This window comes from Anabrus simplex, chromosome 5 (assembly GCF_040414725.1).
Source record: "Anabrus simplex isolate iqAnaSimp1 chromosome 5, ASM4041472v1, whole genome shotgun sequence".
Classification (NCBI taxonomy): Eukaryota; Metazoa; Arthropoda; class Insecta; order Orthoptera; family Tettigoniidae; genus Anabrus; species Anabrus simplex.
In genome coordinates, this window is record NC_090269.1 from 42,281,072 (window position 1) to 42,303,816 (window position 22,745).

General features: G+C 40.0%; 1 protein-coding gene across 1 annotated transcript in view; it reads right to left on the bottom strand.

The window, feature by feature from the left end:
• Positions 1-22,745, bottom strand: part of LOC136874341 (phospholipid-transporting ATPase ABCA1-like) — a 372,334-nt gene that overhangs the window by 165,048 nt on the left and 184,541 nt on the right. The window contains 1 exon segment of the mRNA XM_068227760.1: positions 4,187-4,253. Coding sequence (XP_068083861.1) covers positions 4,187-4,253 — 67 coding nt within the window.

The window sequence follows — 22,745 nt, forward strand, 5'->3', positions numbered from 1 at the left end:
AGGCATCTGTATATAATTATAAGTTGAAGAAATGATTATCATGAAACCTTCATAACAACCAAATTACAGACTGTTCTAGATGAATACAGCATAAAATTGGGGTTGTCATTTGGTATTCCAATTATTTCTTTCACGGCACTTTTGACTAACTTATCAATGTCTTTCAGAAAGCCACGTTGAATTCTTGGTAAAGGGGAGCACTATAAGGGATATATCAAAATGGGCCAATTATGTTGGTTTAATATACTTAACTTTTTGATCAGGTTTTAAGAGTGACAAGTTAAGAAGCTTATTTATACTGGAATTTGTGATTAGCTCACTCAGTGGCTTAGCTGCTGGCTTCCCACCTAGAAGGCATAGGTTTGAATCCTGGTCGAGATTTCTATCTCAAGAATCCTGTGGTGTCAGGAAGGGCATCCAGTCTTAAATCCCCAGCCAAAACCAAAATGAGCCTGGGAGGCTCCAGTGACCCTAGAAATAACTGGGACAAGTTCAAAAAATTTACAAATCCTTCACCTAATAAAATTCTATCATTATAAGTTACACCTAGATATCATCAATTGAAGATATTGATATAGGCTACTGCTGTCTTTTTAAATTTTTCATTCTTAATTACTATTACGTTCAATTTTTGTGGATTCCAGTTGAGGCCAATTTGCTTGAGATAATGGTTGATCATATCTATCATAATTACAGTGGCATCTTCATCTTTCGATACTACTCTTGCAGAATGCAGATTGAATTCTTATGATGTATGAACATGACTATCCTCAATGGGCTAGCACAAGAAAGTAGTTTGCTCTGACGATAACCATTTTGTGAAATGTAGCTCCAATCTACCACAGATCATCTTCCTATTCTGAAACAAATGCTCTCTCTTTTGTCTTTCTTTTTCTTTTTTAGCACCACCGAAATGTGAATTTTCCGCTGATCTCCAATGGACAAGGTTTTCTTGTTTTTTTTTTTTTTTTTGTTCTATATGTTTTACACTCCATGGACTCAGAGAGATCTTATGGTGATGGCAGGATAGGACAGGGTTAGTACAGGGAAGGAAACAAGTAGGGCCCACAAGAGTTGGAATTCTTTTCTTTCTTTCTTTTTACAATTTCTTTTATGTTGCACCAACACAGATAGGTCTTATGGCGACAATGGGATAGGAAAGGCGTAGGAATAGGAAGGAAGTGGCCGTGGCCTTCATTAAAGTACAGCCCTAAGCATTTGCCTGGTGTGCAATTGGGAAACCACGGAAAACTGTCTTTAGGGCCTCCAACAGCGAAGTTTGAATGCAAGCTCACAGCTGCACATCCCTAACTGCACGGCCAACTCATCTGGTGTGTACTTAATTAAGGTACAGCCCCAGCATTTGCCTGGTGTGAAAATGGGAAACCACAGAAAACCATATTTAGGGCTGCCCGCAGTGGGGTTCAAACCCACTATCTCCTAAATGCAAGCTGATAGCTACATGACCGAAACTGCACAGCCACTTGCTCAGTTGAGTTGGAATATAATGGTTAGCACTAACTTTAAGGATACTATTGCGATGTGGCTGGACTTGTTGTCAGTTGCTTTTGTGATATCATCCAGACAGGAATTGTGTTAGTTTTACTGCTCCACATGCTTGTTTTTCAAACATTATTTTGTTGCTAGTTTATTTCTGTTAGTTGATCAGTGGCTAGTTTACAATTCTCCTAGTTTTATTCATGAACTGTACTGTTAACAAGCGGTGTTAACACAAATACCAATGTGAGTAGTGTTCTATTCTGTATAACTTCCTTATGGTTGGCTGATGGATATAGGCTAAGATATGCCCTGACTACAACTTTTTATATGTTATGCATTTGTTAATTATCAGCAATTGATGATTTTGTTATTGATTATGAACTCTCATATTTATCAGCAATGACGTGTTCTATCTTAAATGCTGAAATTATTAGCATAAACTTTGGAACAGGTCAAAGTTTATCCAATTGCATTAGGCCTACATGCTTTATTAAACACTCAGTCTGTATTAAAGGATGATATATCGCAGACGGAGGTAACTATGGCAATGCAGTGTACATTGCAGTTACTGCTTTTGCCACACCATAGTCAGACTCCAACTCTTATAGGTTTAAGGATAAGATACAACCCCAGCATCTCCCTGATATGAAAATGTGAAAATCTATTTTTTTTTTTTTTTTTAAATCTTCATGGCTGCCGACATTGGGGTTTGAATTCACTATCTCTTGAATGCAAGTTAACAGCTACACACCTCAAACAGCACAACACACTTACTTGATAACAATGTTTACCATTAACAGCTAACACTGTACATGCGAAATAGACATTATGTAGCACTTTCAATGATATCAACACCACTGCAGTCGGCTGATTTTGAATTGGGATACATAACCCTTTCTTTTTTTTTTTGCTAATTGCTTTACACGTCGCACCGACACAGATAGATCTTATGGCGACGATGGGACAGGAAAGGGCTACGAGTGGGAAGGAAGCGGTCGTGGCCTTAATTAAGCCCCAGCATTTGCCTGGTGTGAAAATGGCAAACCATGGAAAACCATTTTCAGGGCTGCCGACAGTGGGGTTCGAACCTACTACTATCTCCCGAATACTGGATACTGGCCGCACTTAAGCGACTCATAACCCTTTCAACACTTCAAAGAAGCAAGAGAATGAACATAAATTGGAAGGTTAAGGAAATAACAAGATAACAAGAATAGCAGATAAAAGCTTCTGCACCGATATCTATCGCTTATCTGCATTATTAAACAATCACAGTAAAAGAGGCTTTCTACTGAGGGGTCTGAGGAGGACAAGGTAGCCACTGTCATAATTTCTTGTTCACTAAACAAATGTCCATAGAATTACATCTAAGACACAACAGACATTTGGGAGATCAATTCTACTGAACAGAACAACTTACTTCACAAATATGTCACTTCACAAAAAGTTGCCCTTTAACTCCTCCAACACCAAGTTAATACTTTAAATTTGTTTAAACGAATTTAGTTATGCTCTCTTTTCCTACACCTATATTCTTATTAGAAGTCTAAACTGAACAACAACCAAAATGTGTAGTTGTTAGTTTACAATCATAAACTGTTACTTCGATGAAATTTTCATTACATATTTATAAGAAAATAGTTGCATGTAATGTAAGTGTATCTGTTGAAGGCAAAAATAGAAAATACAATGCACTGACGTCAAAAAAGCTATTTAAAAAATGTATGTTCAAAAGCACAATAGGCTTATACCAGGTGAACCAGCTGCCCCTTATCATTTTGGAAGAGATGTACTTCAGTAATACATGTTAGTCATGATGATAGATATTCCTCTGCTTGCTTCCCGTGTGGCAACAACTTACTGCAAGCTTATTCTACAAAGCACACTGGACTCTATTAACCAACTGCATCTTTCATACCATGAGAAAAAGACTACTAAAAAAATATAATGTTCTTTCAATCAGCGTTGTACATTAATCTAGTACATGGAGTTTAAGGTCATGCCAAGTGATAAGGCATAATAAAATGTGCTATTAACATTTAAAACCACAATACAGGGACATGGTACAACTATAAAACAATGAAACAGATGAGAATTGCACACTAAATAGCATACTATCACCCTGCACATCTATTCTGTACCTGAGTAGGATAAGTATTGGAGTGCTAGTCAGACTGCAGCAAACTCAGCAGTTTGAGTTCCACATTGCATAAATATTTTTACTTGCACATGGACCTTTAGTTTTCAAATACAGGCCAGCTCTGCCTTATTCAATCAGGAAGACACCAGTATGTTACTTAAGTTGCTATACGGGCTGACTTAATTTCGCCGCGCTTGGCAAACTGCAGTCTACGAGTATGTCGGCTATCAGCTCCATGGGAATAAACATGGCATTGCTATGTTCACTGCTTGTTTACTGCAGTTACATCATGTTTCCTGTATGCTCCGAGGATGAACAAACATAAATTAGAAACATCTCTACATCCTTGACTGAGATTTTTTATAGCATTTGTTTTGGAATATTTGTGGTGTAACTACAGGGAGTGAAGTTTTCAGGTAGTCTATAAACAGCAGGTGGTGTTAAACTACATTGTTAGGGGCAGCCGGTTCACCTGCTATATGATGACAGCAGAAAATACTCATCTACTAAGGCTACTCAAATGCTTGTGTGAAGTCACATACTTACATGACACCATGCTAGAAGCAGAAGGTGGCTTTTGGTATCCATTTGGAAGAAATTTTGTTTCTTCAACCTGATAAAACAAAAATCACATTCATTTACCAAGAACTCATATGCCAACAAATAAGAAGTAAGCAAGCCTATTAGAAATATGCTCTTCATTATTTACTATAATAACATATTTGAAAGAGAACATTAAAATATGTCTACGGTTGACTAGCTTTTAATACAGAAGCAACAGAGCAGAAGTAGTGCACAAGAACAGATATCACCTCAATTCCTTTTCAATACAGTTTAGCAACAGTCTATATATTCTGGAAGTTTATCATCTTGTGATGATGATTGTATCATTATATATACCTAAGCCATATCATGAATGACATCGTGTACCTAGCCTCTTGAAGATCTGTCTCCGCGAATCTCTATCCTGGGCACAGTGAACTGCTTGTTGCTGGTTCTCTCCAGGTAGGCTCTTGAAATGATCAACCCATCTCAATGGAGTTCGTCCTCCAAGCCTTCGGCTAGTAGCTTTCCCTTCAAAGACAGTCTTCCCCAGTCCACTGGATCTACTGACAATGTGACCGAAGTACCTGAACTGTTGCTTGATAAATGTAGATAGCCTTATTTTGATGCCAAGCTGCTTCACTACTGACTCATTTGTTCAGTGTACCATCCAAGGTATTCATAATATTCTTCTGTAGCACCACTTTTCCAAACAGTCGATCCTGCAGCAATCTGTCATCTTTAAGATCCAGGTTTCTGTTGTGTAATGGTAGTATCATCAGCACAGACGAGGTGCCACATGTATTGCAAGATCATTAGTAAGAATGTTATATAATCCAGGTGCTAACATACTTCCTTGTGGAAGCCCATTCTTCTGCCTCTGCCATCTGCTGTTCTTGCCTTGAAGAGTAATTAAAAAAAAAAAAAAAAACGGGCGAGTTGGCCATGCATGTAGAGGCAGGCGGCTGTGAGCTTGCATCCGGAGGATAGTCGGTTCGATTTCCACTGTCGGCAGCCCTGAAGATGGTTTTCCGTGGTTTCCCATTTTCACACCAGGCAAATGCTGGGGCTGTACCTTAATTAAGGCCACGGCCGCTTCCTTTCCTATCCCATCGTTGCCATAAGACCTATCCGTGTCGGTGCGACGTAAAGCCCCTAGTAAAAAAAAAACAACAGTCTGTTCTGAAGAAAGATCTGAATAAGGGATTTACAGTGGAAGGCTTTAGTTAATTGATACATCTTCTGCAAGAGCACTCAATGTTCTAGGGTCTTAAGCTGCAGATAAATTGACAAATGCTACTCCAGTTATCATGTTATTCTCAAATCCATCTTGGATGTGCTGTGTTAGATTAAGAATTTTGGGTGCAGCAAGTTTTTCCAGCTCTGAAACCTGTTAGCACTTTTATGAATTTCTCCTCAAGGATTGGGTTGATTCTATTTAAAATCGTTCTTCCCAGCAGTATGAATGATACTGGTCTGAAGTTCTTACAATCAGTAACTCCTTTCCCTGGTTTTCATTGAACTGCAGTATAACCTAGGCTTTTTACCAGATTTTCAGAATTTCAGGTTGGTGCACCAGTAGTTTATTAGTTCTAACAGCTATCATAAGGCTTGGACCCGAAATTCTTTATTTGGTCAATCCTCAGTCCATCCTGTCCTACAGCGTTTTGTCATTTTGAAGTCTGTATGGCAGGTGGAGTGTGAAGATAGTTCCTCTCCTGTCGAGAATCTCAGGTCACTCATGCTCTGCAATTTTTTTTTTTTTTTTTTTTTTCTGTAGCAGATTTTCCATTCTGGAGCAGATGAATATGAGAAAAGTTTACATTCGAAATTGAGGGACTCCACTTAGGTTCTTCAGAGCAGTACATCCATGCCTGCTATTCTGCTTCATGTCACGATTCTTCACTAGATCACATCATCTCTTCTTCCTGTCTTCAGATATTGCATTCATTAATATTTTTCTAGACTCGATAGTGTCCATTACAAGATATTAGAATCATTCCGTACTGACGGTTTTCACTTTACAAAGGTGAAAAATGAGAGTATCCTCCTAATTCAATACAATAAATATTCCATCATTAGATGGAGTAAACAAATTCAAACATGTTTTGGCTCGTTTGAGCCATCTTCAGTGAAAAATGAGGGGAGTTTGAAATAATTTACATAATATAAGTTGAAAAAATGCTAAAAAACATAATGAAGGAGCAAATGAAAAAACAAACAAAAGAGGGCCTAGACAGAAACAAAAATAACACAAATATACAATATTTACATCAATATGCGGAGCAAAAAACAACTCACTGCGACAAAATTCAGTGAAAAGGTGTTAATTTAAAATAATAATTGAAACTAAAAACTGTGTTAACCTAAGAAAACAAAGGAACGAAAAAACAAATGATGCAGATGGAAATGAACAATAGTAGCACATGGTGAGGTTGTGGGGATGGGTTTCTACAAGGATGATTTTCGACAGAGATTTCAACCTGTTTTTTATTGTTACTAACCAATATTTTGTAAACTATGAGGTCCACAACCTCACCATATGCTACTATTGCTCATTTCCATCTGCATCATTTGTTTTTTCGTTCCTTTGTTTTCTTAGGTTAACACAGTTTTTAGTTTCAATTATTATTTTAAATTAACACCTTTTCACTGAATTTTGTCGCAGCGAGTTGTTTTTTGCTCCACATATTGATGTAAATATTGCATATTTGTGTTATTTTTGTTTCCGTCTAGGCTCTCTTTTGTTTGTTTTTTCATTTGCTCCTTCGTTATGATTTTTAGCATTTTTTCAACTTATATTATGTAAATTATTTCAAACTCCCCTCATTTTTCACTGAAGATGGCTCAAACGAGCCGAAACACGTTTGAATTTGTTTACTCCGTCTAATGACGGAATATTTATTGTATTGAATTAGGAGGATACCCTCATTTTTCACCTTTGTAAAGTCAATAGTGTCCCCCGAGAAAGGATCATTGTGATACAGCTCCTGATAATAATTTAGAAGTAGTTTATTGTATGCTGTCAGACCATGGATGTAATTCATTCTGCTTCCTCTTGGAATATGTTTTCTACATATCTCTTGTACCAGGTTTGCACAGGAATTGTAATTTTTTCCTGGTTTTAGAGGAATTTGGTAAATTTTATTATCAAGCTCCTTGTTAAAATTTTCCCAATTGGCTTTCCCGTAATTGAACCTTCTCTTGAAAGGAACATTTTCTGGTTTTATTATAGCCTCAACTTTGCATGCGATAGGTCTGTGTCGTGATCAGGGAAAGGGATTGCTGATAATTTTTCAGAAATTCTTCCACTAGCAAAGATGGTGTCACAATTGTAGCCCCTACTCCAGCAACCATTGTTGAAGAATGATGGTCTCTTTGGATCATGAACAAGCTGTAGATCATGTCTCTCAGCCCATGCTTCAAACACAAATCCATTTTCATCAGTCAGAACATCCCCATGATGTGTTCCTGCAGTTGAAATGCCTATCACAAACCTAGAAGAATGATCATTCACAATTCTGAGGTGCAGTGAATTTAAATGTTGCATCTGGAGGTTTATAGATGAAGGTCATACTGAAATTTGATGTTCTTACAGTACAAACTTCGATATCATTCTCCTCCGTAAGGGATGCACATGGAATGTCCAAATCAGGTTTTTTAAATATGGCACTCACAAACTTACCGTGAGGTCTTTCAATAATCCGTTTCATGTCAATCATTTTTGGTCTTGGTTTTGTTGGTCCTCTGTATGTTTCCTGAAGCATCAACACATCACAGCCGATGTGCTTACACATACCTTCCAATAACTTATTCTTACCCATGAAGTATGTGCTAAGGTAATTATCATTTCTGAAGTAAATGCCACAATTGGTCTTTATCAACTACTGCAGCTGAGCTTTTTGTTCATCAGTAATATCTAACTGAGTAATATATTCAGTAGGAAATACTCATTTCCAAGTGTGTTTCTCCCTTGCAATTCCCACTGTCACTTATTCATTCTGTGTTGGTGATGTCAGAGGCTAAGGCCAATCCTTTCTTGAAGTATGAATTCACGCAGGTTGCATCTGATTGAAGGAGGAATATGTGGCTGGGTTTATCAAAAATGAAAACCAAGTAAGACATAACTGTAAAACACACAGATCACAATAGGTGATATTTGCTTGTTTAGCAGAGTACGAAAGAGTTATGAAGAATCACAGTACTCTGTAATTTGACTGGCTAGTAATTAGGGACTTAGCTTCAAGGTCGTATACTTTATTAAAAATGATAATGACTATGATTTAACATCCTTTTAACTGCCAATATTCTTAAGTCATACCATACTGTAGAAATTTTGTCCTAAAACAAATTCTTTCAACAGGCCATGACAGAACCTTATAACTTTGTGTGCAAAATGTTAGTAGTATCTACTCAGTTGTACCACAAAAGCAGATCATTAAGGTGTTGAGACCATCGCCAAAACCTCTTGAAGAAAGCAACTATAAAGAAAAAATGCAGAACCACAAAAAGAAGCAAAAATGTTCATTGAATTCTTAAGAGATTTGAGATATGAAGAGAATAACAGCCATGCAGAAGACAGGGCATGTTATAACCAGTGAAAGCAATGCACAATTTGTTTCAGCTGCCTCTGCGGATCAGTGGTAGAGTATCAGCCTCCGGATCCCAAGATAGCTGGTTCAAACCCGGCAGAGGTAGTCGGATTTTTGATGGGCGGAAAAAAGTCCATTCGACGCTCCATGTCGTACGATGTCGGCATGTAAAAGATCTCTGGTGACACATTTGGTGTTTACCCGACAAAATTCATTAAATCTCAGCCATAGACGCCCAAGAGAGTTTCGGTTTACTCAGTCTGACATCTAGTGGGTGTAGAGTAAAACAGAACGTCGAAATTGATGAGCAGACAGCCAGATGGCATCAAATTGAAATGTCTGCACATGGTAGCTGAGGCCACACGTTGTTTATTATTATTATTATTGTACCGGGCGGTACACCTCCACTCCGCTAATTTAAAATGTGCGCCAGTTGAAACTCCTCTGCTGGAGGAAGTCTGAACTTTATCTACGCTATTAATTCTCTACTTTCTCAGAAGATGTCACCACGTGGAAAATTTTAAGTTTTTGAACTGTGTCATTTTTGATGTGGTTTTGTTTCACTTGAAGTAAGAAGTGTGAACTTTCTCTTCTAGAGGACACTACTGAAGATCTACAATAGTGCAATCTAGTGCGGAGTCAAAGAACTATTTTTTTGGAGAAAATTTAATTTCAAGAGTTTGTTCTTTGTTAAATTTCTTTCTGTCATTGTTTAAGTTGGCAATATTTACCCCTTTCTTCCCCTTGTTATGAATGTATCCAATCCCGAATTTCTTCTATTAATTTCTGACCAATCTGGTGTATCTTCCCCCAACTTGAATCTGTTGCGGGGTCCTACCCAATAAAGAGTTTGTGGGAGGGTGTTTTCTTTCCCCTAACGCCTAGAACCTTCCACGAGAGGATATAAACTGCTAATTTTTGGGTCTCTGCGCCACTTCTGTTCCATCTTTCAGTGTATTAAGTACATAGCAGGAGGCGGGAAGCGCCTCTTTCCTCGGCAGCGGTCAACAACAAGGTAATGGCCGATTAATAAATTCTTTCTTTGCTTGCTCAGCAGTTTAACTTTCGGGGCGGGTTCTAAGCGTTCCACTATGTAACCTTTTCCTAAAATGTAACTTCTCTTTTCATCCATTCTCTTGTAAAGCTACATACTGGGATAGAGAGTGCTAACCCTCTCGAGCTCCCACTCACATTGTCTTGAGGTGAACTTATTTTCTCAACCAATTCTTCCGTTAGGTAATGTAAATTGTTATTTTCTTAAGTCACCTCTGTAGTATGGGATTAGCCCTTGCACTAACGGCCTAAGGCCAAGTAGGTCTTAAACAAAGTGTATTAGGAGTGCAAGTTCGCCTCCCCTCAAATTGTATTTTAGAGGTCATGTATTAACCTTCTTGTCATTTAATAGACCTCAGTAGGTTGGGTATTTTACCCCTGTGTATATGTCCTTTGAGGACAGCTTAAAGGTGGAGTTTGGTGTGGCCTGGGAGAGGCTTAAATTTGAGAGCGAGTGGCTCTCTTGAAAATTGTATGTTGTATGCCTCGAGGAGGCTTTTCAGTGTAATGTGGAGCAAGGGCTCCTAGGTATGAATGGGGTTTTCTGCCCCTCTGTTAAATTGTGTTTGGGGTAAAACTGAGCTGATTGCCCAAGAATTATGTTTCTGACTTTTGAAGCCCCAAATGGGGTACCTATGTCAATGTATTTTTCAATCGTGTTTCGGCTACTAAGTACCTGTTCTATTTGTTGTTACCTAATTTTGAAAAGAAAATATAACCTTGTTAAATTTTAAAATTAATTTCACTTTAGTAGCTTGAGACCTATTCACCACCCAGCACCTTCTTTCATGCATAACTACCACAAAAACACGGTAACAAGTGGTAGCAGAGCGTGGTTGAATGGGTCTCAATTTAGCCCCTTTTGACGGCTACACATTGTTTTGATCCGAACTCTAACCATTTTCTCAGTTGCTGGAATTTTTTTTTGACTTTTCAAAATTGTTCGGTCATCATGCCCGGCCCTCGCGATGTTCTCCTTCTTAACTACTTGCGCAAGGAGGAGTTGATCTATGAATTAACTATCAGAAATGTGCAATCTGGAGGCACGGTTGCAGTAGACACTAACAAGCTTAGAGAGTCCCTTGATTTGCCCATTTCCATCCCCAATTTGGGAGAGAAAGAAATTGACGATTCTCTTTCCACGATCACGGAGAACGTTACTGGGCTAGCTTCTGTAGTTAGTTTTTTTGATGAAAATGATCCGTCTCCTAATCAAATTAAGCGTGTGCAAGGCAGGCTATATCATTTTTCGAATAGGGTTAACGATCTGTTGTCTCTAAAACTGAATGACGTTCAGAGGAAGGAAGCTAGTACGCTCCTGGAAAATATTTCCGAATTATCTAGTAAGGTCACTCAATTGTTAACTGGGGAAGTTCCTCCCAAATCTGATCAATCCACCATAGTGAATACTGGTAGTGAGGAAGCGCCTCCCAAGGGAGAAGTTGATAGGGTAACCGTTGCTGCTCAAACTATCCCTGCCCCATTGGACAACAAATCTGAACGTCGCGCATCATTGAGTAACATCCGTTCTGAATTAACTTCTTTGCCATTGAAGCCTTTACCTACTATGTCACCCGGGTTTAGCAGCTTGCCTCATCCATTGGCAATGTTGCTCAGAGGTATTTCTAAGTTTTCTGTTAATACCACCAGTGATGTAATTTCATTTTTAAGATTTCTAGTGGAATTTCAGGATCATGCCCTTGTGTTTTCTCTGTCTCCATGTCAAATTTTGCAAATTATCTATCCGTATGCTATTGGTATTCTCTCTGATAAAATCGTAAGAGCCATTGCCGAGCAATCATCTATTGAGGATTTCCATGCCCACTTGCTAGCTAACTTCATCCCTGCTAGGGCCAGGTCCTCCCTTATTCAGAAGTACTATTATCGTGTACAGCGCTTGGATGAAAACTTGGCTGATTTCATACAGGACATTAAGTTTTATACTAGGGTGTTTGCCCTTCATTTTCCTGAAGATCAGATTGTACAGGCTATTGTAGAGGGAATTTCACCTCCCTATAGGTCATATTTGTGTTTCGCGGCGTGCCCGCAAACTTTCTCGGAACTTGAAGCATTGGCCGTCTCAGCGGAAGGAGTTAGATACGCCGATTCTTTGTGTGTCGCGAAAGAACCCCCGCCTTCCATTAGTAATACTCGGCCTCCACCTCGCCGATCAGTCACCCCTCGTAAATGTTATGCTTGCGGGTCGCCTGACCATCTGCGCAATAAGTGTCCTCTGATCAAGTCTAGTAGGGCAAATAATGGAGCGGGTTCATCACAAGGCTGTTTTAAATGTGGGGCTTTCTCACATATCGCAAAGAATTGTCCCAATTCGAATAGCACCCCCTCCTGCTCAACTTCTGGTGTAACTTCCAACAACAATCAAAAGTGACTAGTGGCTGCGGCTGAGTCAACTAATTCTGCTTCCCAAGGCTCAGCCCCTGGCAAAAAGGTCGAGAATTCAGGGAACGATAAGTCTTCGAATACATCTTTTGAATGCCCCAAAGAGTGTCTTAGGATTGCGGCGGATACCCCCGCACCTGTTCCTTTTCTTAAGATTGAGTTAAATAACGAGCCTATAACAGCTCTCTTAGATTCAGGCAGTGTTTGTTCAATTATTTCGGCTGAATGGTATTCTAAATTGAAAGCTGTTTGTAAACTACCTGACTACGTCTCATCTCCTATTCAATATGTTTCGGCTAATTCATCTCCATTAGAAATTCTAGGTTCCGTACTGGTCAAAATTCGTATTTTTAAATTTACATGGAAAATTAAATTGTTTGTGGCTAAGCACTTGTCTTGCCCCATCATACTGGGAGCGGACTTTATTTCTCACACTGGTCTTGTGCTCGATCTTCAGAGTAAGTCGTGCACATTCAAATTTGCGTCCAATTGTAAAATTCCCTTGTTAAAGTGTAATTCTGTGTCATGTTCATCTATTTCGCCTACCCAGGATGAGATGTTGTTAGACCTTAGACATCTACCTGAGGAGCAGGCTGATAGTATTCGTAAATTATGTCAGTCATTTCCAGAGGTGTTCTCTGATACTCTTGGTGTTACTGACCTTATTGAATACAAAATTGAGGTCACGGATTCGATTCCTGTCCGTTTTCCACCTTATAGGCTATCTCCACCTAAAATGAAGGCTCTGAAAGAAATTATCGATCAGATGTTAAAGGATGGTATTATTAGGCCCTCTAAGTCGGCGTATTCATCTCCTATTTTTCTAGTCCCGAAACCCCAAGGAGGCTTCAGGCCTGTCATTGATTACAGGGCTCTCAATCGGAAGGTGGTGTTGCAATCTGTGCCCCTTCCTGACCTTCATTCTTGTTTTTCATGGTTTCGTAAGGCCAAGTTCTTCACTATCTTGGACTTGAATCAGGCCTATAATCAAATTCCCCTTGCCGAAGAGTCTAAACACCTTACAGCGTTTGCCACGGACTGGAATTTATACGAATACAACCGCGTGCCTTTCGGGCTCCCCACCGGAGCAGCTGTACTCACTAGGCTACTAGATAGGGTCTTCTCCGACATCAAATTTGAGTACTTATATCACTACTTGGATGATGTCGTCGTATTTTCAGAGACTTTTGAAGAACATCTAGATCATCTGCGAGAAGTTCTCGATCGCCTTCGTAAGGCTGGGTTAACTGTTAAGTTGTCCAAGGTTGCCTTTGCTAAGCCCTCTATGTCATTCCTAGGGCATATTGTGTCACCCGATGGTGTAGCAGTCGATCATTCTAGAACACAGGCCATCCGTGATTTTAAACCTCCCAAGGACATTAAAGGTATCGCCAGGTTCATTGGTATGGTGAATTTCTTCAGAAAGTTCATTCCTAACTTTGCTAATAGAGCGGCGCCCTTAAACCTTCTTCGTAGGAAAGGCATCAAATTCGAGTGGGGACCTTCTCAACAAGCCGCTTTTGAAGATCTGAAATTAGCTCTCTGTAATGCCCCTGTCCTTGCTATGCCTGATTTCTCAAAGAAATTCATCGTCCAAACGGACGCGTCATCGTCAGCTGTAGCTGCAGTCCTTCTTCAAGAGACTGAACTAGGGAGGCGACCCATCGCCTATGCATCTAGGGCTCTATCGGCTCAAGAAGCCAAGTATTCCATCTATGAGCTCGAAGGGTTGGCAGTCTTATTTGCCTTAGAAAAGTTCCGTCTCTATCTGGAACATGTCAAATTCGACCTGGAGACAGATAATCAAGCATTAAGCTGGGTCTTAGGTAGGCCGCGTCGTACTGGTCGTATAGCCCGCTGGGCTATTCGTATTTCCGCCTTCCAGTTTGATGTTAGACATATCAGAGGTACCGAAAATGTTGTTGCTGATGGACTCAGCCGTATGTTTCATAACGACGTCGAGACCCACGAACCGGTCGACAGTTCATCACCTTCCGAGTCCATACTATCTGGTGTTAATGCCATCTTAACAGATGCTCCCATGCTTTTTAGGGATATTGAGAAATACCAACGTGAAGATCCGACACTGGCTCCGATAATGGAAACCCTTTCTTCTGGGGAACATGTCGTCCCTTATGTTCTGAGGAATGGTGTTCTATGTTGCCCTTCGAGGCATGATAAGTTGATGAAAGTTGTTGTTCCAGCGGTTCTTGTACCTATGATCTTCAAGTATTATCATGAGACCCCATTAGGAGGGCATCTTGGAATCTTTAAAACCCGTGAAAAGATTCGTGAAATGTTCATCTGGAAAGGTATGGACGGCGAAATTCGTGAACTTGTAAAAGCTTGTAAATCTTGTTTGCTCAGTAAACCCACCATGTCCACCAAGGTAGGCCTTTTGTCTTCGCATCAAGCGTCGCGCCCCATGGAACGCCTGTATATCGATTATGTAGGACCCTTCCCCCAGTCAAAGGGTAATGCCAACAAGTTCATCTTTGTATGCGTAGATGGTTTTACAAGATTTTCGTGGTTATTTCCAACTAAGCTGGCTACCACTCAGTCTACAATTACTTGCTTAAATTCTATTTTTGCTTCTTTTGGTCCGTGCCAATATGTTGTATCTGATAATGCTAAGGCTTTTACATCTAATCTTTTTCGTAAATTCTGTTTTGACTTGTCCATCTCTCATGTAACTACTTCTGCTTATTACCCTCAACCATCCCTGGCTGAACGGGTTAACCGTAATCTCAGGTCCGCACTTATTGCCTATCATCATGAAGATCATTCCAGGTGGGACACGTCCCTGCATTGGATAGCTTTTGCTTTGAATTCGGCGGTTCATGAATCTCACAAGTTTACTCCAGCTTCTTTGATGTTCAAGTTTGTTCCCAACTCACCGCTCTCTAACCTCTGGTCTCTGAATGACATTCTACCCGAGACAATAGATCCGGATAACATTAAAGATCTTTGGAAGAAGGCTAAAGCCAATCTTAAAGTGTCTCATGAAAAGGTTAGGGAAAGGTATGATCGTGGACGGAGACCCACCCCTTTGAAGGTAGGTGACCAGGTTATGGTCAAAAATTTTGTTCCCACGGGCAAGCTTGCCCCCAGATTTCATGGGCCATGCATCATTCTCGATTTTCTCACCCCGGTTACATTGTTAGTAAGTAATCCAGCCACCGAGAGGATATTTAGGGTTCACCTGTCCCAGGTGAAACCGGTGTAAATTTTGTGTCAACTTGCTTCATATAATTTGATAGGAATATGATGGTTATATTTTTTTTATTTTTTTTTTTGAATTCCACTCTTAAGGCATTCTGCTCCTTCTATTATATTTTATTTTATATGTAAGCATTTCTTGTAAACCTCCCCGATTGTTAAACTGCCATCCTGTCCTTGCCACGGCCATTACCACGCTCCCGTCTCCTGCTCCAATACACACTGTGGCTTCATAATATTAAATGCCATGGATATCTACACGCCGCTGGCCCCTCAACCTCTCCATAATGCCTGTGCCCTCAAAAAAGATGATGGTCCAACACAATTCTGCCGCCTACCTTTATGTTTCAGTGCCCCCGCAGCCGCGCGGCGCTGTGCCGCGGCTGGGTTCGAGGACGGGCCCCCTCGGCCCCAGCGAGGACGACATGTGCACGGCGAGCCGGAGCTCTCCTCCCGGCCAAGGCTGATGTGCGGCACACGACCTGCTACTTGCCCGCAGCCTGTATATGTTCACCGCGGGCGCGGCGTGCTTCAACACCTCTGCTCCCCTCATAGTGCGGGCGAGCGGTATCTCAGGGTACTTGAGGGGTCCGAGCGGCCTCATTTGGACGCAAGCTGCAACGGCCGGTCTGGCCATCCAACTTCATTAACCTCAACTACATGAACAGTTACTATAAGTAATGACTACACTTGGGAAACCAACAAGCAATAGTTGGTGGACATTGCAAAATTCTTCATCACTTTTAAGTATTAAAAGTTTATCTTCAGAATTCTACTTCTACAAACTTAAAGACTATACTTCTCCTGCAACAACAAAATTTTGAAACTGAAACAAACCAAATCATGAAAATCTTATAAATATTTTTGGCAATTAATCTCCATATCTACATCAAAACTTGGACCATGTTTGCAAACAACTTCATGTGTCACCCCGGGAGGAACTTTGGGGGGGGGGGAGGTCTGTACCGGGCGGTACACCTCCACTCCGCTAATTTAAAATGTGCGCCAGTTGAAACTCCTCTGCTGGAGGAAGTCTGAACTTTATCTACGCTATTAATTCTCTACTTTCTCAGAAGATGTCACCACGTGGAAAATTTTAAGTTTTTGAACTGTGTCATTTTTGATGTGGTTTTGTTTCACTTGAAGTAAGAAGTGTGAACTTTCTCTTCTAGAGGACACTACTGAAGATCTACAATAGTGCAATCTAGTGCGGAGTCAAAGAACTATTTTTTTGGAGAAAATTTAATTTCAAGAGTTTGTTCTTTGTTAAATTTCTTTCTGTCATTGTTTAAGTTGGCAATATTTACCCCTTTCTTCCCCTTGTTATGAATGTATCCAATCCCGAATTTCTTCTATTAATTTCTGACCAATCTGGTGTATCTTCCCCCAACTTGAATCTGTTGCGGGGTCCTACCCAATAAAGAGTTTGTGGGAGGGTGTTTTCTTTCCCCTAACGCCTAGAACCTTCCACGAGAGGATATAAACTGCTAATTTTTGGGTCTCTGCGCCACTTCTGTTCCATCTTTCAGTGTATTAAGTACATAGCAGGAGGCGGGAAGCGCCTCTTTCCTCGGCAGCGGTCAACAACAAGGTAATGGCCGATTAATAAATTCTTTCTTTGCTTGCTCAGCAGTTTAACTTTCGGGGCGGGTTCTAAGCGTTCCACTATGTAACCTTTTCCTAAAATGTAACTTCTCTTTTCATCCATTCTCTTGTAAAGCTACATACTGGGATAGAGAGTGCTAACCCTCTCGAGCTCCCACTCACATTGTCTTGAGGTGAACTTATTTTCTCAACCAATTCTTCCGTTAGGTAATGTAAATTGTTATTTTCTTAAGTCACCTCTGTAGTATGGGATTAGCCCTTGCACTAACGGCCTAAGGCCAAGTAGGTCTTAAACAAAGTGTATTAGGAGTGCAAGTTCGCCTCCCCTCAAATTGTATTTTAGAGGTCATGTATTAACCTTCTTGTCATTTAATAGACCTCAGTAGGTTGGGTATTTTACCCCTGTGTATATGTCCTTTGAGGACAGCTTAAAGGTGGAGTTTGGTGTGGCCTGGGAGAGGCTTAAATTTGAGAGCGAGTGGCTCTTTTGAAAATTGTATGTTGTATGCCTCGAGGAGGCTTTTCAGTGTAATGTGGAGCAAGGGCTCCTAGGTATGAATGGGGTTTTCTGCCCCTCTGTTAAATTGTGTTTGGGGTAAAACTGAGCTGATTGCCCAAGAATTATGTTTCTGACTTTTGAAGCCCCAAATGGGGTACCTATGTCAATGTATTTTTCAATCGTGTTTCGGCTACTAAGTACCTGTTCTATTTGTTGTTACCTAATTTTGAAAAGAAAATATAACCTTGTTAAATTTTAAAATTAATTTCACTTTAGTAGCTTGAGACCTATTCACCACCCAGCACCTTCTTTCATGCATAACTACCACAAAAACACGGTAACAATTATTATTATTATTATTATTATTATTATTATTATTATTATTATTATTATTATTATTATTATTATTATTATTACAACTTGTTTCTAGGCACCATGGTAGCCATCAGCATCTACACAAAATATAAGTTCCTGGCCTAAATTACTAAGAGCAACATTTGGACAAAAGAACTAAGGTCACTGCAATTTGGGAAAATTGTGTACCTAGCTAGTATATCATACAATAGTTTTTCACTTTATTTTACTTTAGTACTTGGATTTCTCCTCTAATCTACTGTCAGTAAGTTAGACAACAATGACAGGTTGCAGATTACACTGCCATCATGGATAACTTGAGCCTGGTTGTCACATGAATAGCTGATGATGGTGATTTTTGCTCTACAACACATAATGACAGGATTACAACAAGCCTCTCTAATATTAATCTATCAAGGAAGAAGGGTTACCTTTCAAAGAAATTGTGTACATAAAGAATAGGTCCATGAAGGATATGAATATTAAAGACTCTGTTGACCTAATACCACTGACATCAGGAGAGAGAGAGTGTGAATGTATATGAGTGTGTGCACGTGCTGTTATACATCAGGCGACCAAACTAACTGATCCTGCAAGCCATACCTTCACACCATTCATCACAGGGAATGACTACTTAGAAATGACATTACCAGCATCACTTATACACCATTACTTTTATACTGTCAAATACCACAGGCAGCTACTTCTAACCCACACTTTAGGACGGTGCAATGTAAACATTATATCACTCAATCATGCCTTACTGGCTATCAATGCTTTTAGAAGATTAGCATGACATGGCTATGGTTCACACTGACAGTAGCATTAAGAACAGTAGCCACACAAAGAACATCAACTTCCACCATCAGATTTTGATAATATTCATCACAATAATCTAAGCAATACCACACTCAAGCTTTATGACTTATTCAATAAACGATTTTAAATCCATCCAATGTATTTTAACAAGAGAAAAACAAGAACTTTTGCAATAGAAGATTACAATGATAAACTGTAATTCTCTAAGGATGTTTTCCTTAACTATGTTTTTAAATTTTCTAATTTTATTGCCTTATTATTTAAGAACTGATGATGACCCAAAAGGGTCAAAAAGTGTATACTATTAGATAATATTTTGTAACATTCCTGAAGATTGAATAGTAGTTTATTAAATTATGTGGAATAAAATACACTTTTTAATTGTATAAAGGAAATTGTTAAAAAAATCTCTACCAAATATCCAAATTCTTCACAGAGAATTCTTCTTCTTCATTGCCACTTGAAACAATGACCACTAATTATCACAACTTGGTCAACTTTATTATTAAATTAACTCTGACTGACCAATATTCAAAGAGTGGCAAAATCTCAAACGTTTGGGATCAAAACATGGGTCAGAAAAGGTGAAGGTCTTTTCCCACTCCTCTCCAACTGAATCCTTGAAAACGTTCTGAGAAAATGGTGCAAGGATCTGGTTAATTTGGGTGTCAAGAGTGGGGTCTACTGGGTCACAAGAGGGAAGGGCTGACATAGATTGTCCGCCTTTGCAGATGACACGACACTGAAAAAGGAATCTCTGGAAATAGCAGCAAACCAGATCAACTGTCTTGTAAGGCAAGCAGCCAAAGGGGGACACCAAGTGTCACTGGAAAAATTCAAGTACTTCACCAACATCAAAGAAGCTAACAGAGAAATGCCACTAGAAGAGGATAAAATCAAGAGAGAGGAGAGATTTAAGTACCTCTGTGACTGGAGTGAACACAACTTGTCAGAGAAAGCAGCCCTCTCTGTGAGAATTAACAAGTTGGGATTGTCTTATCAACAGACTCAAGAAACCTACAATAAGCGATGCATGTCATGAAATCTGAAGCAGAAAATGACACAGCAGTCATTTGCCTGGAAGCCCTGTATGCTGGGGAGTGTCTGTCAATAAGTAGATAAGGTTTGATTGAAAACTACAGAGAGAGAGAGAGAGAGAGAGAGAGAGAGAGAGAGAGAGAGAGAGTCAGAAAGATCCTAGGCCTGATACTGGAATATTGGAGACATTACAATTCTGAGTTCTACTCCCACATAGAGAGGCTCTCTGATTGTAGCAGAAAAAGAGGGTAGCTTTCTATGGTTGTGTGGCAAGATCATTTCCCAACAGACCGACCAACCATCTACTAGCTAAACAAAGTTCGTATCACATGGCTGATGGAAACTCGGAAGGATATGAAAGAACCGGGCTGACAGACTTAGAATGCACTTGCTTATTGTATGGCTTTTAGTACTGGGAGTATCCGATGACATGTTTGGCTTGTGGTTGCAGGTCTTTCTATTTGCCAACCAAGGGTGACCTGCACGTCTGGGTGTGGGATGATGATGATGATGATGAGGTAGGGAGAGGGTGAAACCTGGTGTCAGCATGTACCCTGCTTCTGTCAAATAATACCAAAGGGTCTGCTCAAAGTTTTACATCCTCATCCGACAGACAAATCACCATCAACAGCATCATATGCCCTCACTCCATATGAACATTGCAGAGAGGTTTGGAATTAAATCCAGGCTTTGGCACGCAATCTAGTGATTAGAAATTGTATAGCACCACCTCTTCTACCTGCCAACATTCTGATGAAGTTTTTTCACCAATGGGACTCAAAGCAGCTAACCATGGTGTCAGGCTGTATAGACTTGATGCCTTAACAATCATGGCCACCAGGCGGGATACTTAGAAAGCAGACAGGCTGCGAGATAGATCTTGAAAAAACTCCATGGTTTTCATGAAAAACCACTGAAGAAGAAAGGTGGCTCCTGGTTGGAGGAAAGAAAGGAGCTACACCAGAAAAAGATGAGACAATACTAGGCAAAGATTGAAGCCACACAGATGAATAAGCATGGAAACCAAATAGGCCTATTCAAGAAGAAGAAAAGCATTCTTCATATGTATTTATTCCCGAGATTATTATCATGTCTACAGTAACGGGCCACGAAAGCATATTTATTCCCAGATTTCCTTTTTTTCCACCTATATAAAATCTTTCAATGTTTCGTCCCTCCCAGGTGTTATGCTCATCCGACTTATTTCTCACTTCCCATACTGAGAGTAATAACACTTAAGTGTAAGTGAAGAGAGAGAGAATCAATGGGGACTGAAGAAGAAGAAGAAGAAGAAGAAGAAGAAGAAGAAGAAGAAGAAGAAGAAGAAGAAGAAGAAGAAGAAGAAGAAGAATGTTATTTGCTTTATGTCCTACTAACTACTTTTACGGTTTTTGGAGATGCTGGAGATGCTGAGGCGCTGGAGTTTTGTCCTGCAGGAGTTTTCTATGTGCCAGTAAATCTATCGACACGAGGCTGACGTATTTGAGCACCTTCATATACCACTGGACTGAGCCAGGATTGAACCTGCCAGGCTGGGATCAGAAGGCCAGCACCTCAACCGTCTGATCCACTAGCCTAGCGCAGAGTATTAAAATATCAGATTTACACTGTCTTTATACATAGAATAATATTAACACCTTCACTCCCATAGAAGAGTATGGTCGTTTAAGCACGCCGTCTTCTGTGGCCCGCAGGGAGTGAAGTCGTTTAGGGCTTGTTCAGTGTAGCATGCTCTGATATGCTTGTGTTTTTGGAGACCAGAATAGTTCCACCTAAAAGTTTCTTTTTCTTCTGGCAAATGACTAGAGCGTTCCCTTTTCTCGACGCTATACAACCCTCCCATTGTGTTCTTTTACTCATTGTTTATAAGCCAATTTTGGCGCTTCTCACACATTAAAATTGCAAGTGACGATGGTTCAAACGAGTAAATTTTGTAGTAATAAGAGAGATTACAGAAGAAGAAATGTGTGATATTTTGCACAATAACAATAGGTAATGATATGATAGCTTCAGATAGTGAAATTGAGTGTGATTAAGAGCACAGTCAAAGTGCTGGAAGGGTGAATAGTAATCTGGACAGGAACAACGACAGAGTTTCCTTTCTATCATCCATTGGTCCAATATTTGATGTACGTGAGGGGTCTCAGAAAAATGTAGACACTATTTGGTAGTTAATATCTTTGGAACAAAATTGCATATCGTTGCAATTCTTGTGTGGTAGTATAGTCCATTGTTTTCTCAACAGATGATAATGGTCACGTGAATGATGTGAATCTTGGAGCATGTTTTCCAGTAGATGACAGTGCAGCAATGAATGAAGTAAGTTGGTTGTTTAAGCAATGCAAGGCCATACTGAAGCAGTACTGGAAGTACGAAAACATGATGGAGGTACAACGGCAATGGTGTAATGTGTTTGGAACTCAGCCACCAACACGTACAACAATTTATCGTATTCGGGATAAATTTGAAGCCAACGGTACTGTTCAAGATATGAATAAGAAAGGTCTGGCCGACCAAAAACATCAACAAGTCCAGTTTCCAGCACTGCTGTGTTGCAACATTTTACTAGGTCACCTCAAAAATCTGTGAATCAGTGTGCACATGAAAGCGGGGTAAGCCGATCAATCGTATGACGAATTCTGCAGGCTGCAAAGTAGAAAGTGTATATTCCAAGATCACTGCACGCTATGAATGAGGACGAGCCGGATCGAAGGATGGAGTACTGCGAGTGGTTTGAAGGCATGCTTCATGAGGATGAATGGTTTGCAGGGATGGTTGTCTGGTCTGACAAGGCGCTACTGAAATTGAACGGTACTGTAAACTGCCACAACTGCGTGGACTGGGCTCCTGAAATCATCACGTTCATGTGGACAAACATGTTAATCTACCTGGTGTTAATGTGTGGTGTGGTCTGTCATCGCGTGGTTTGATGGGTCCATTCTTCTTTGAAGGCACGGTAACTGGTGAGATGTATCTTCATATG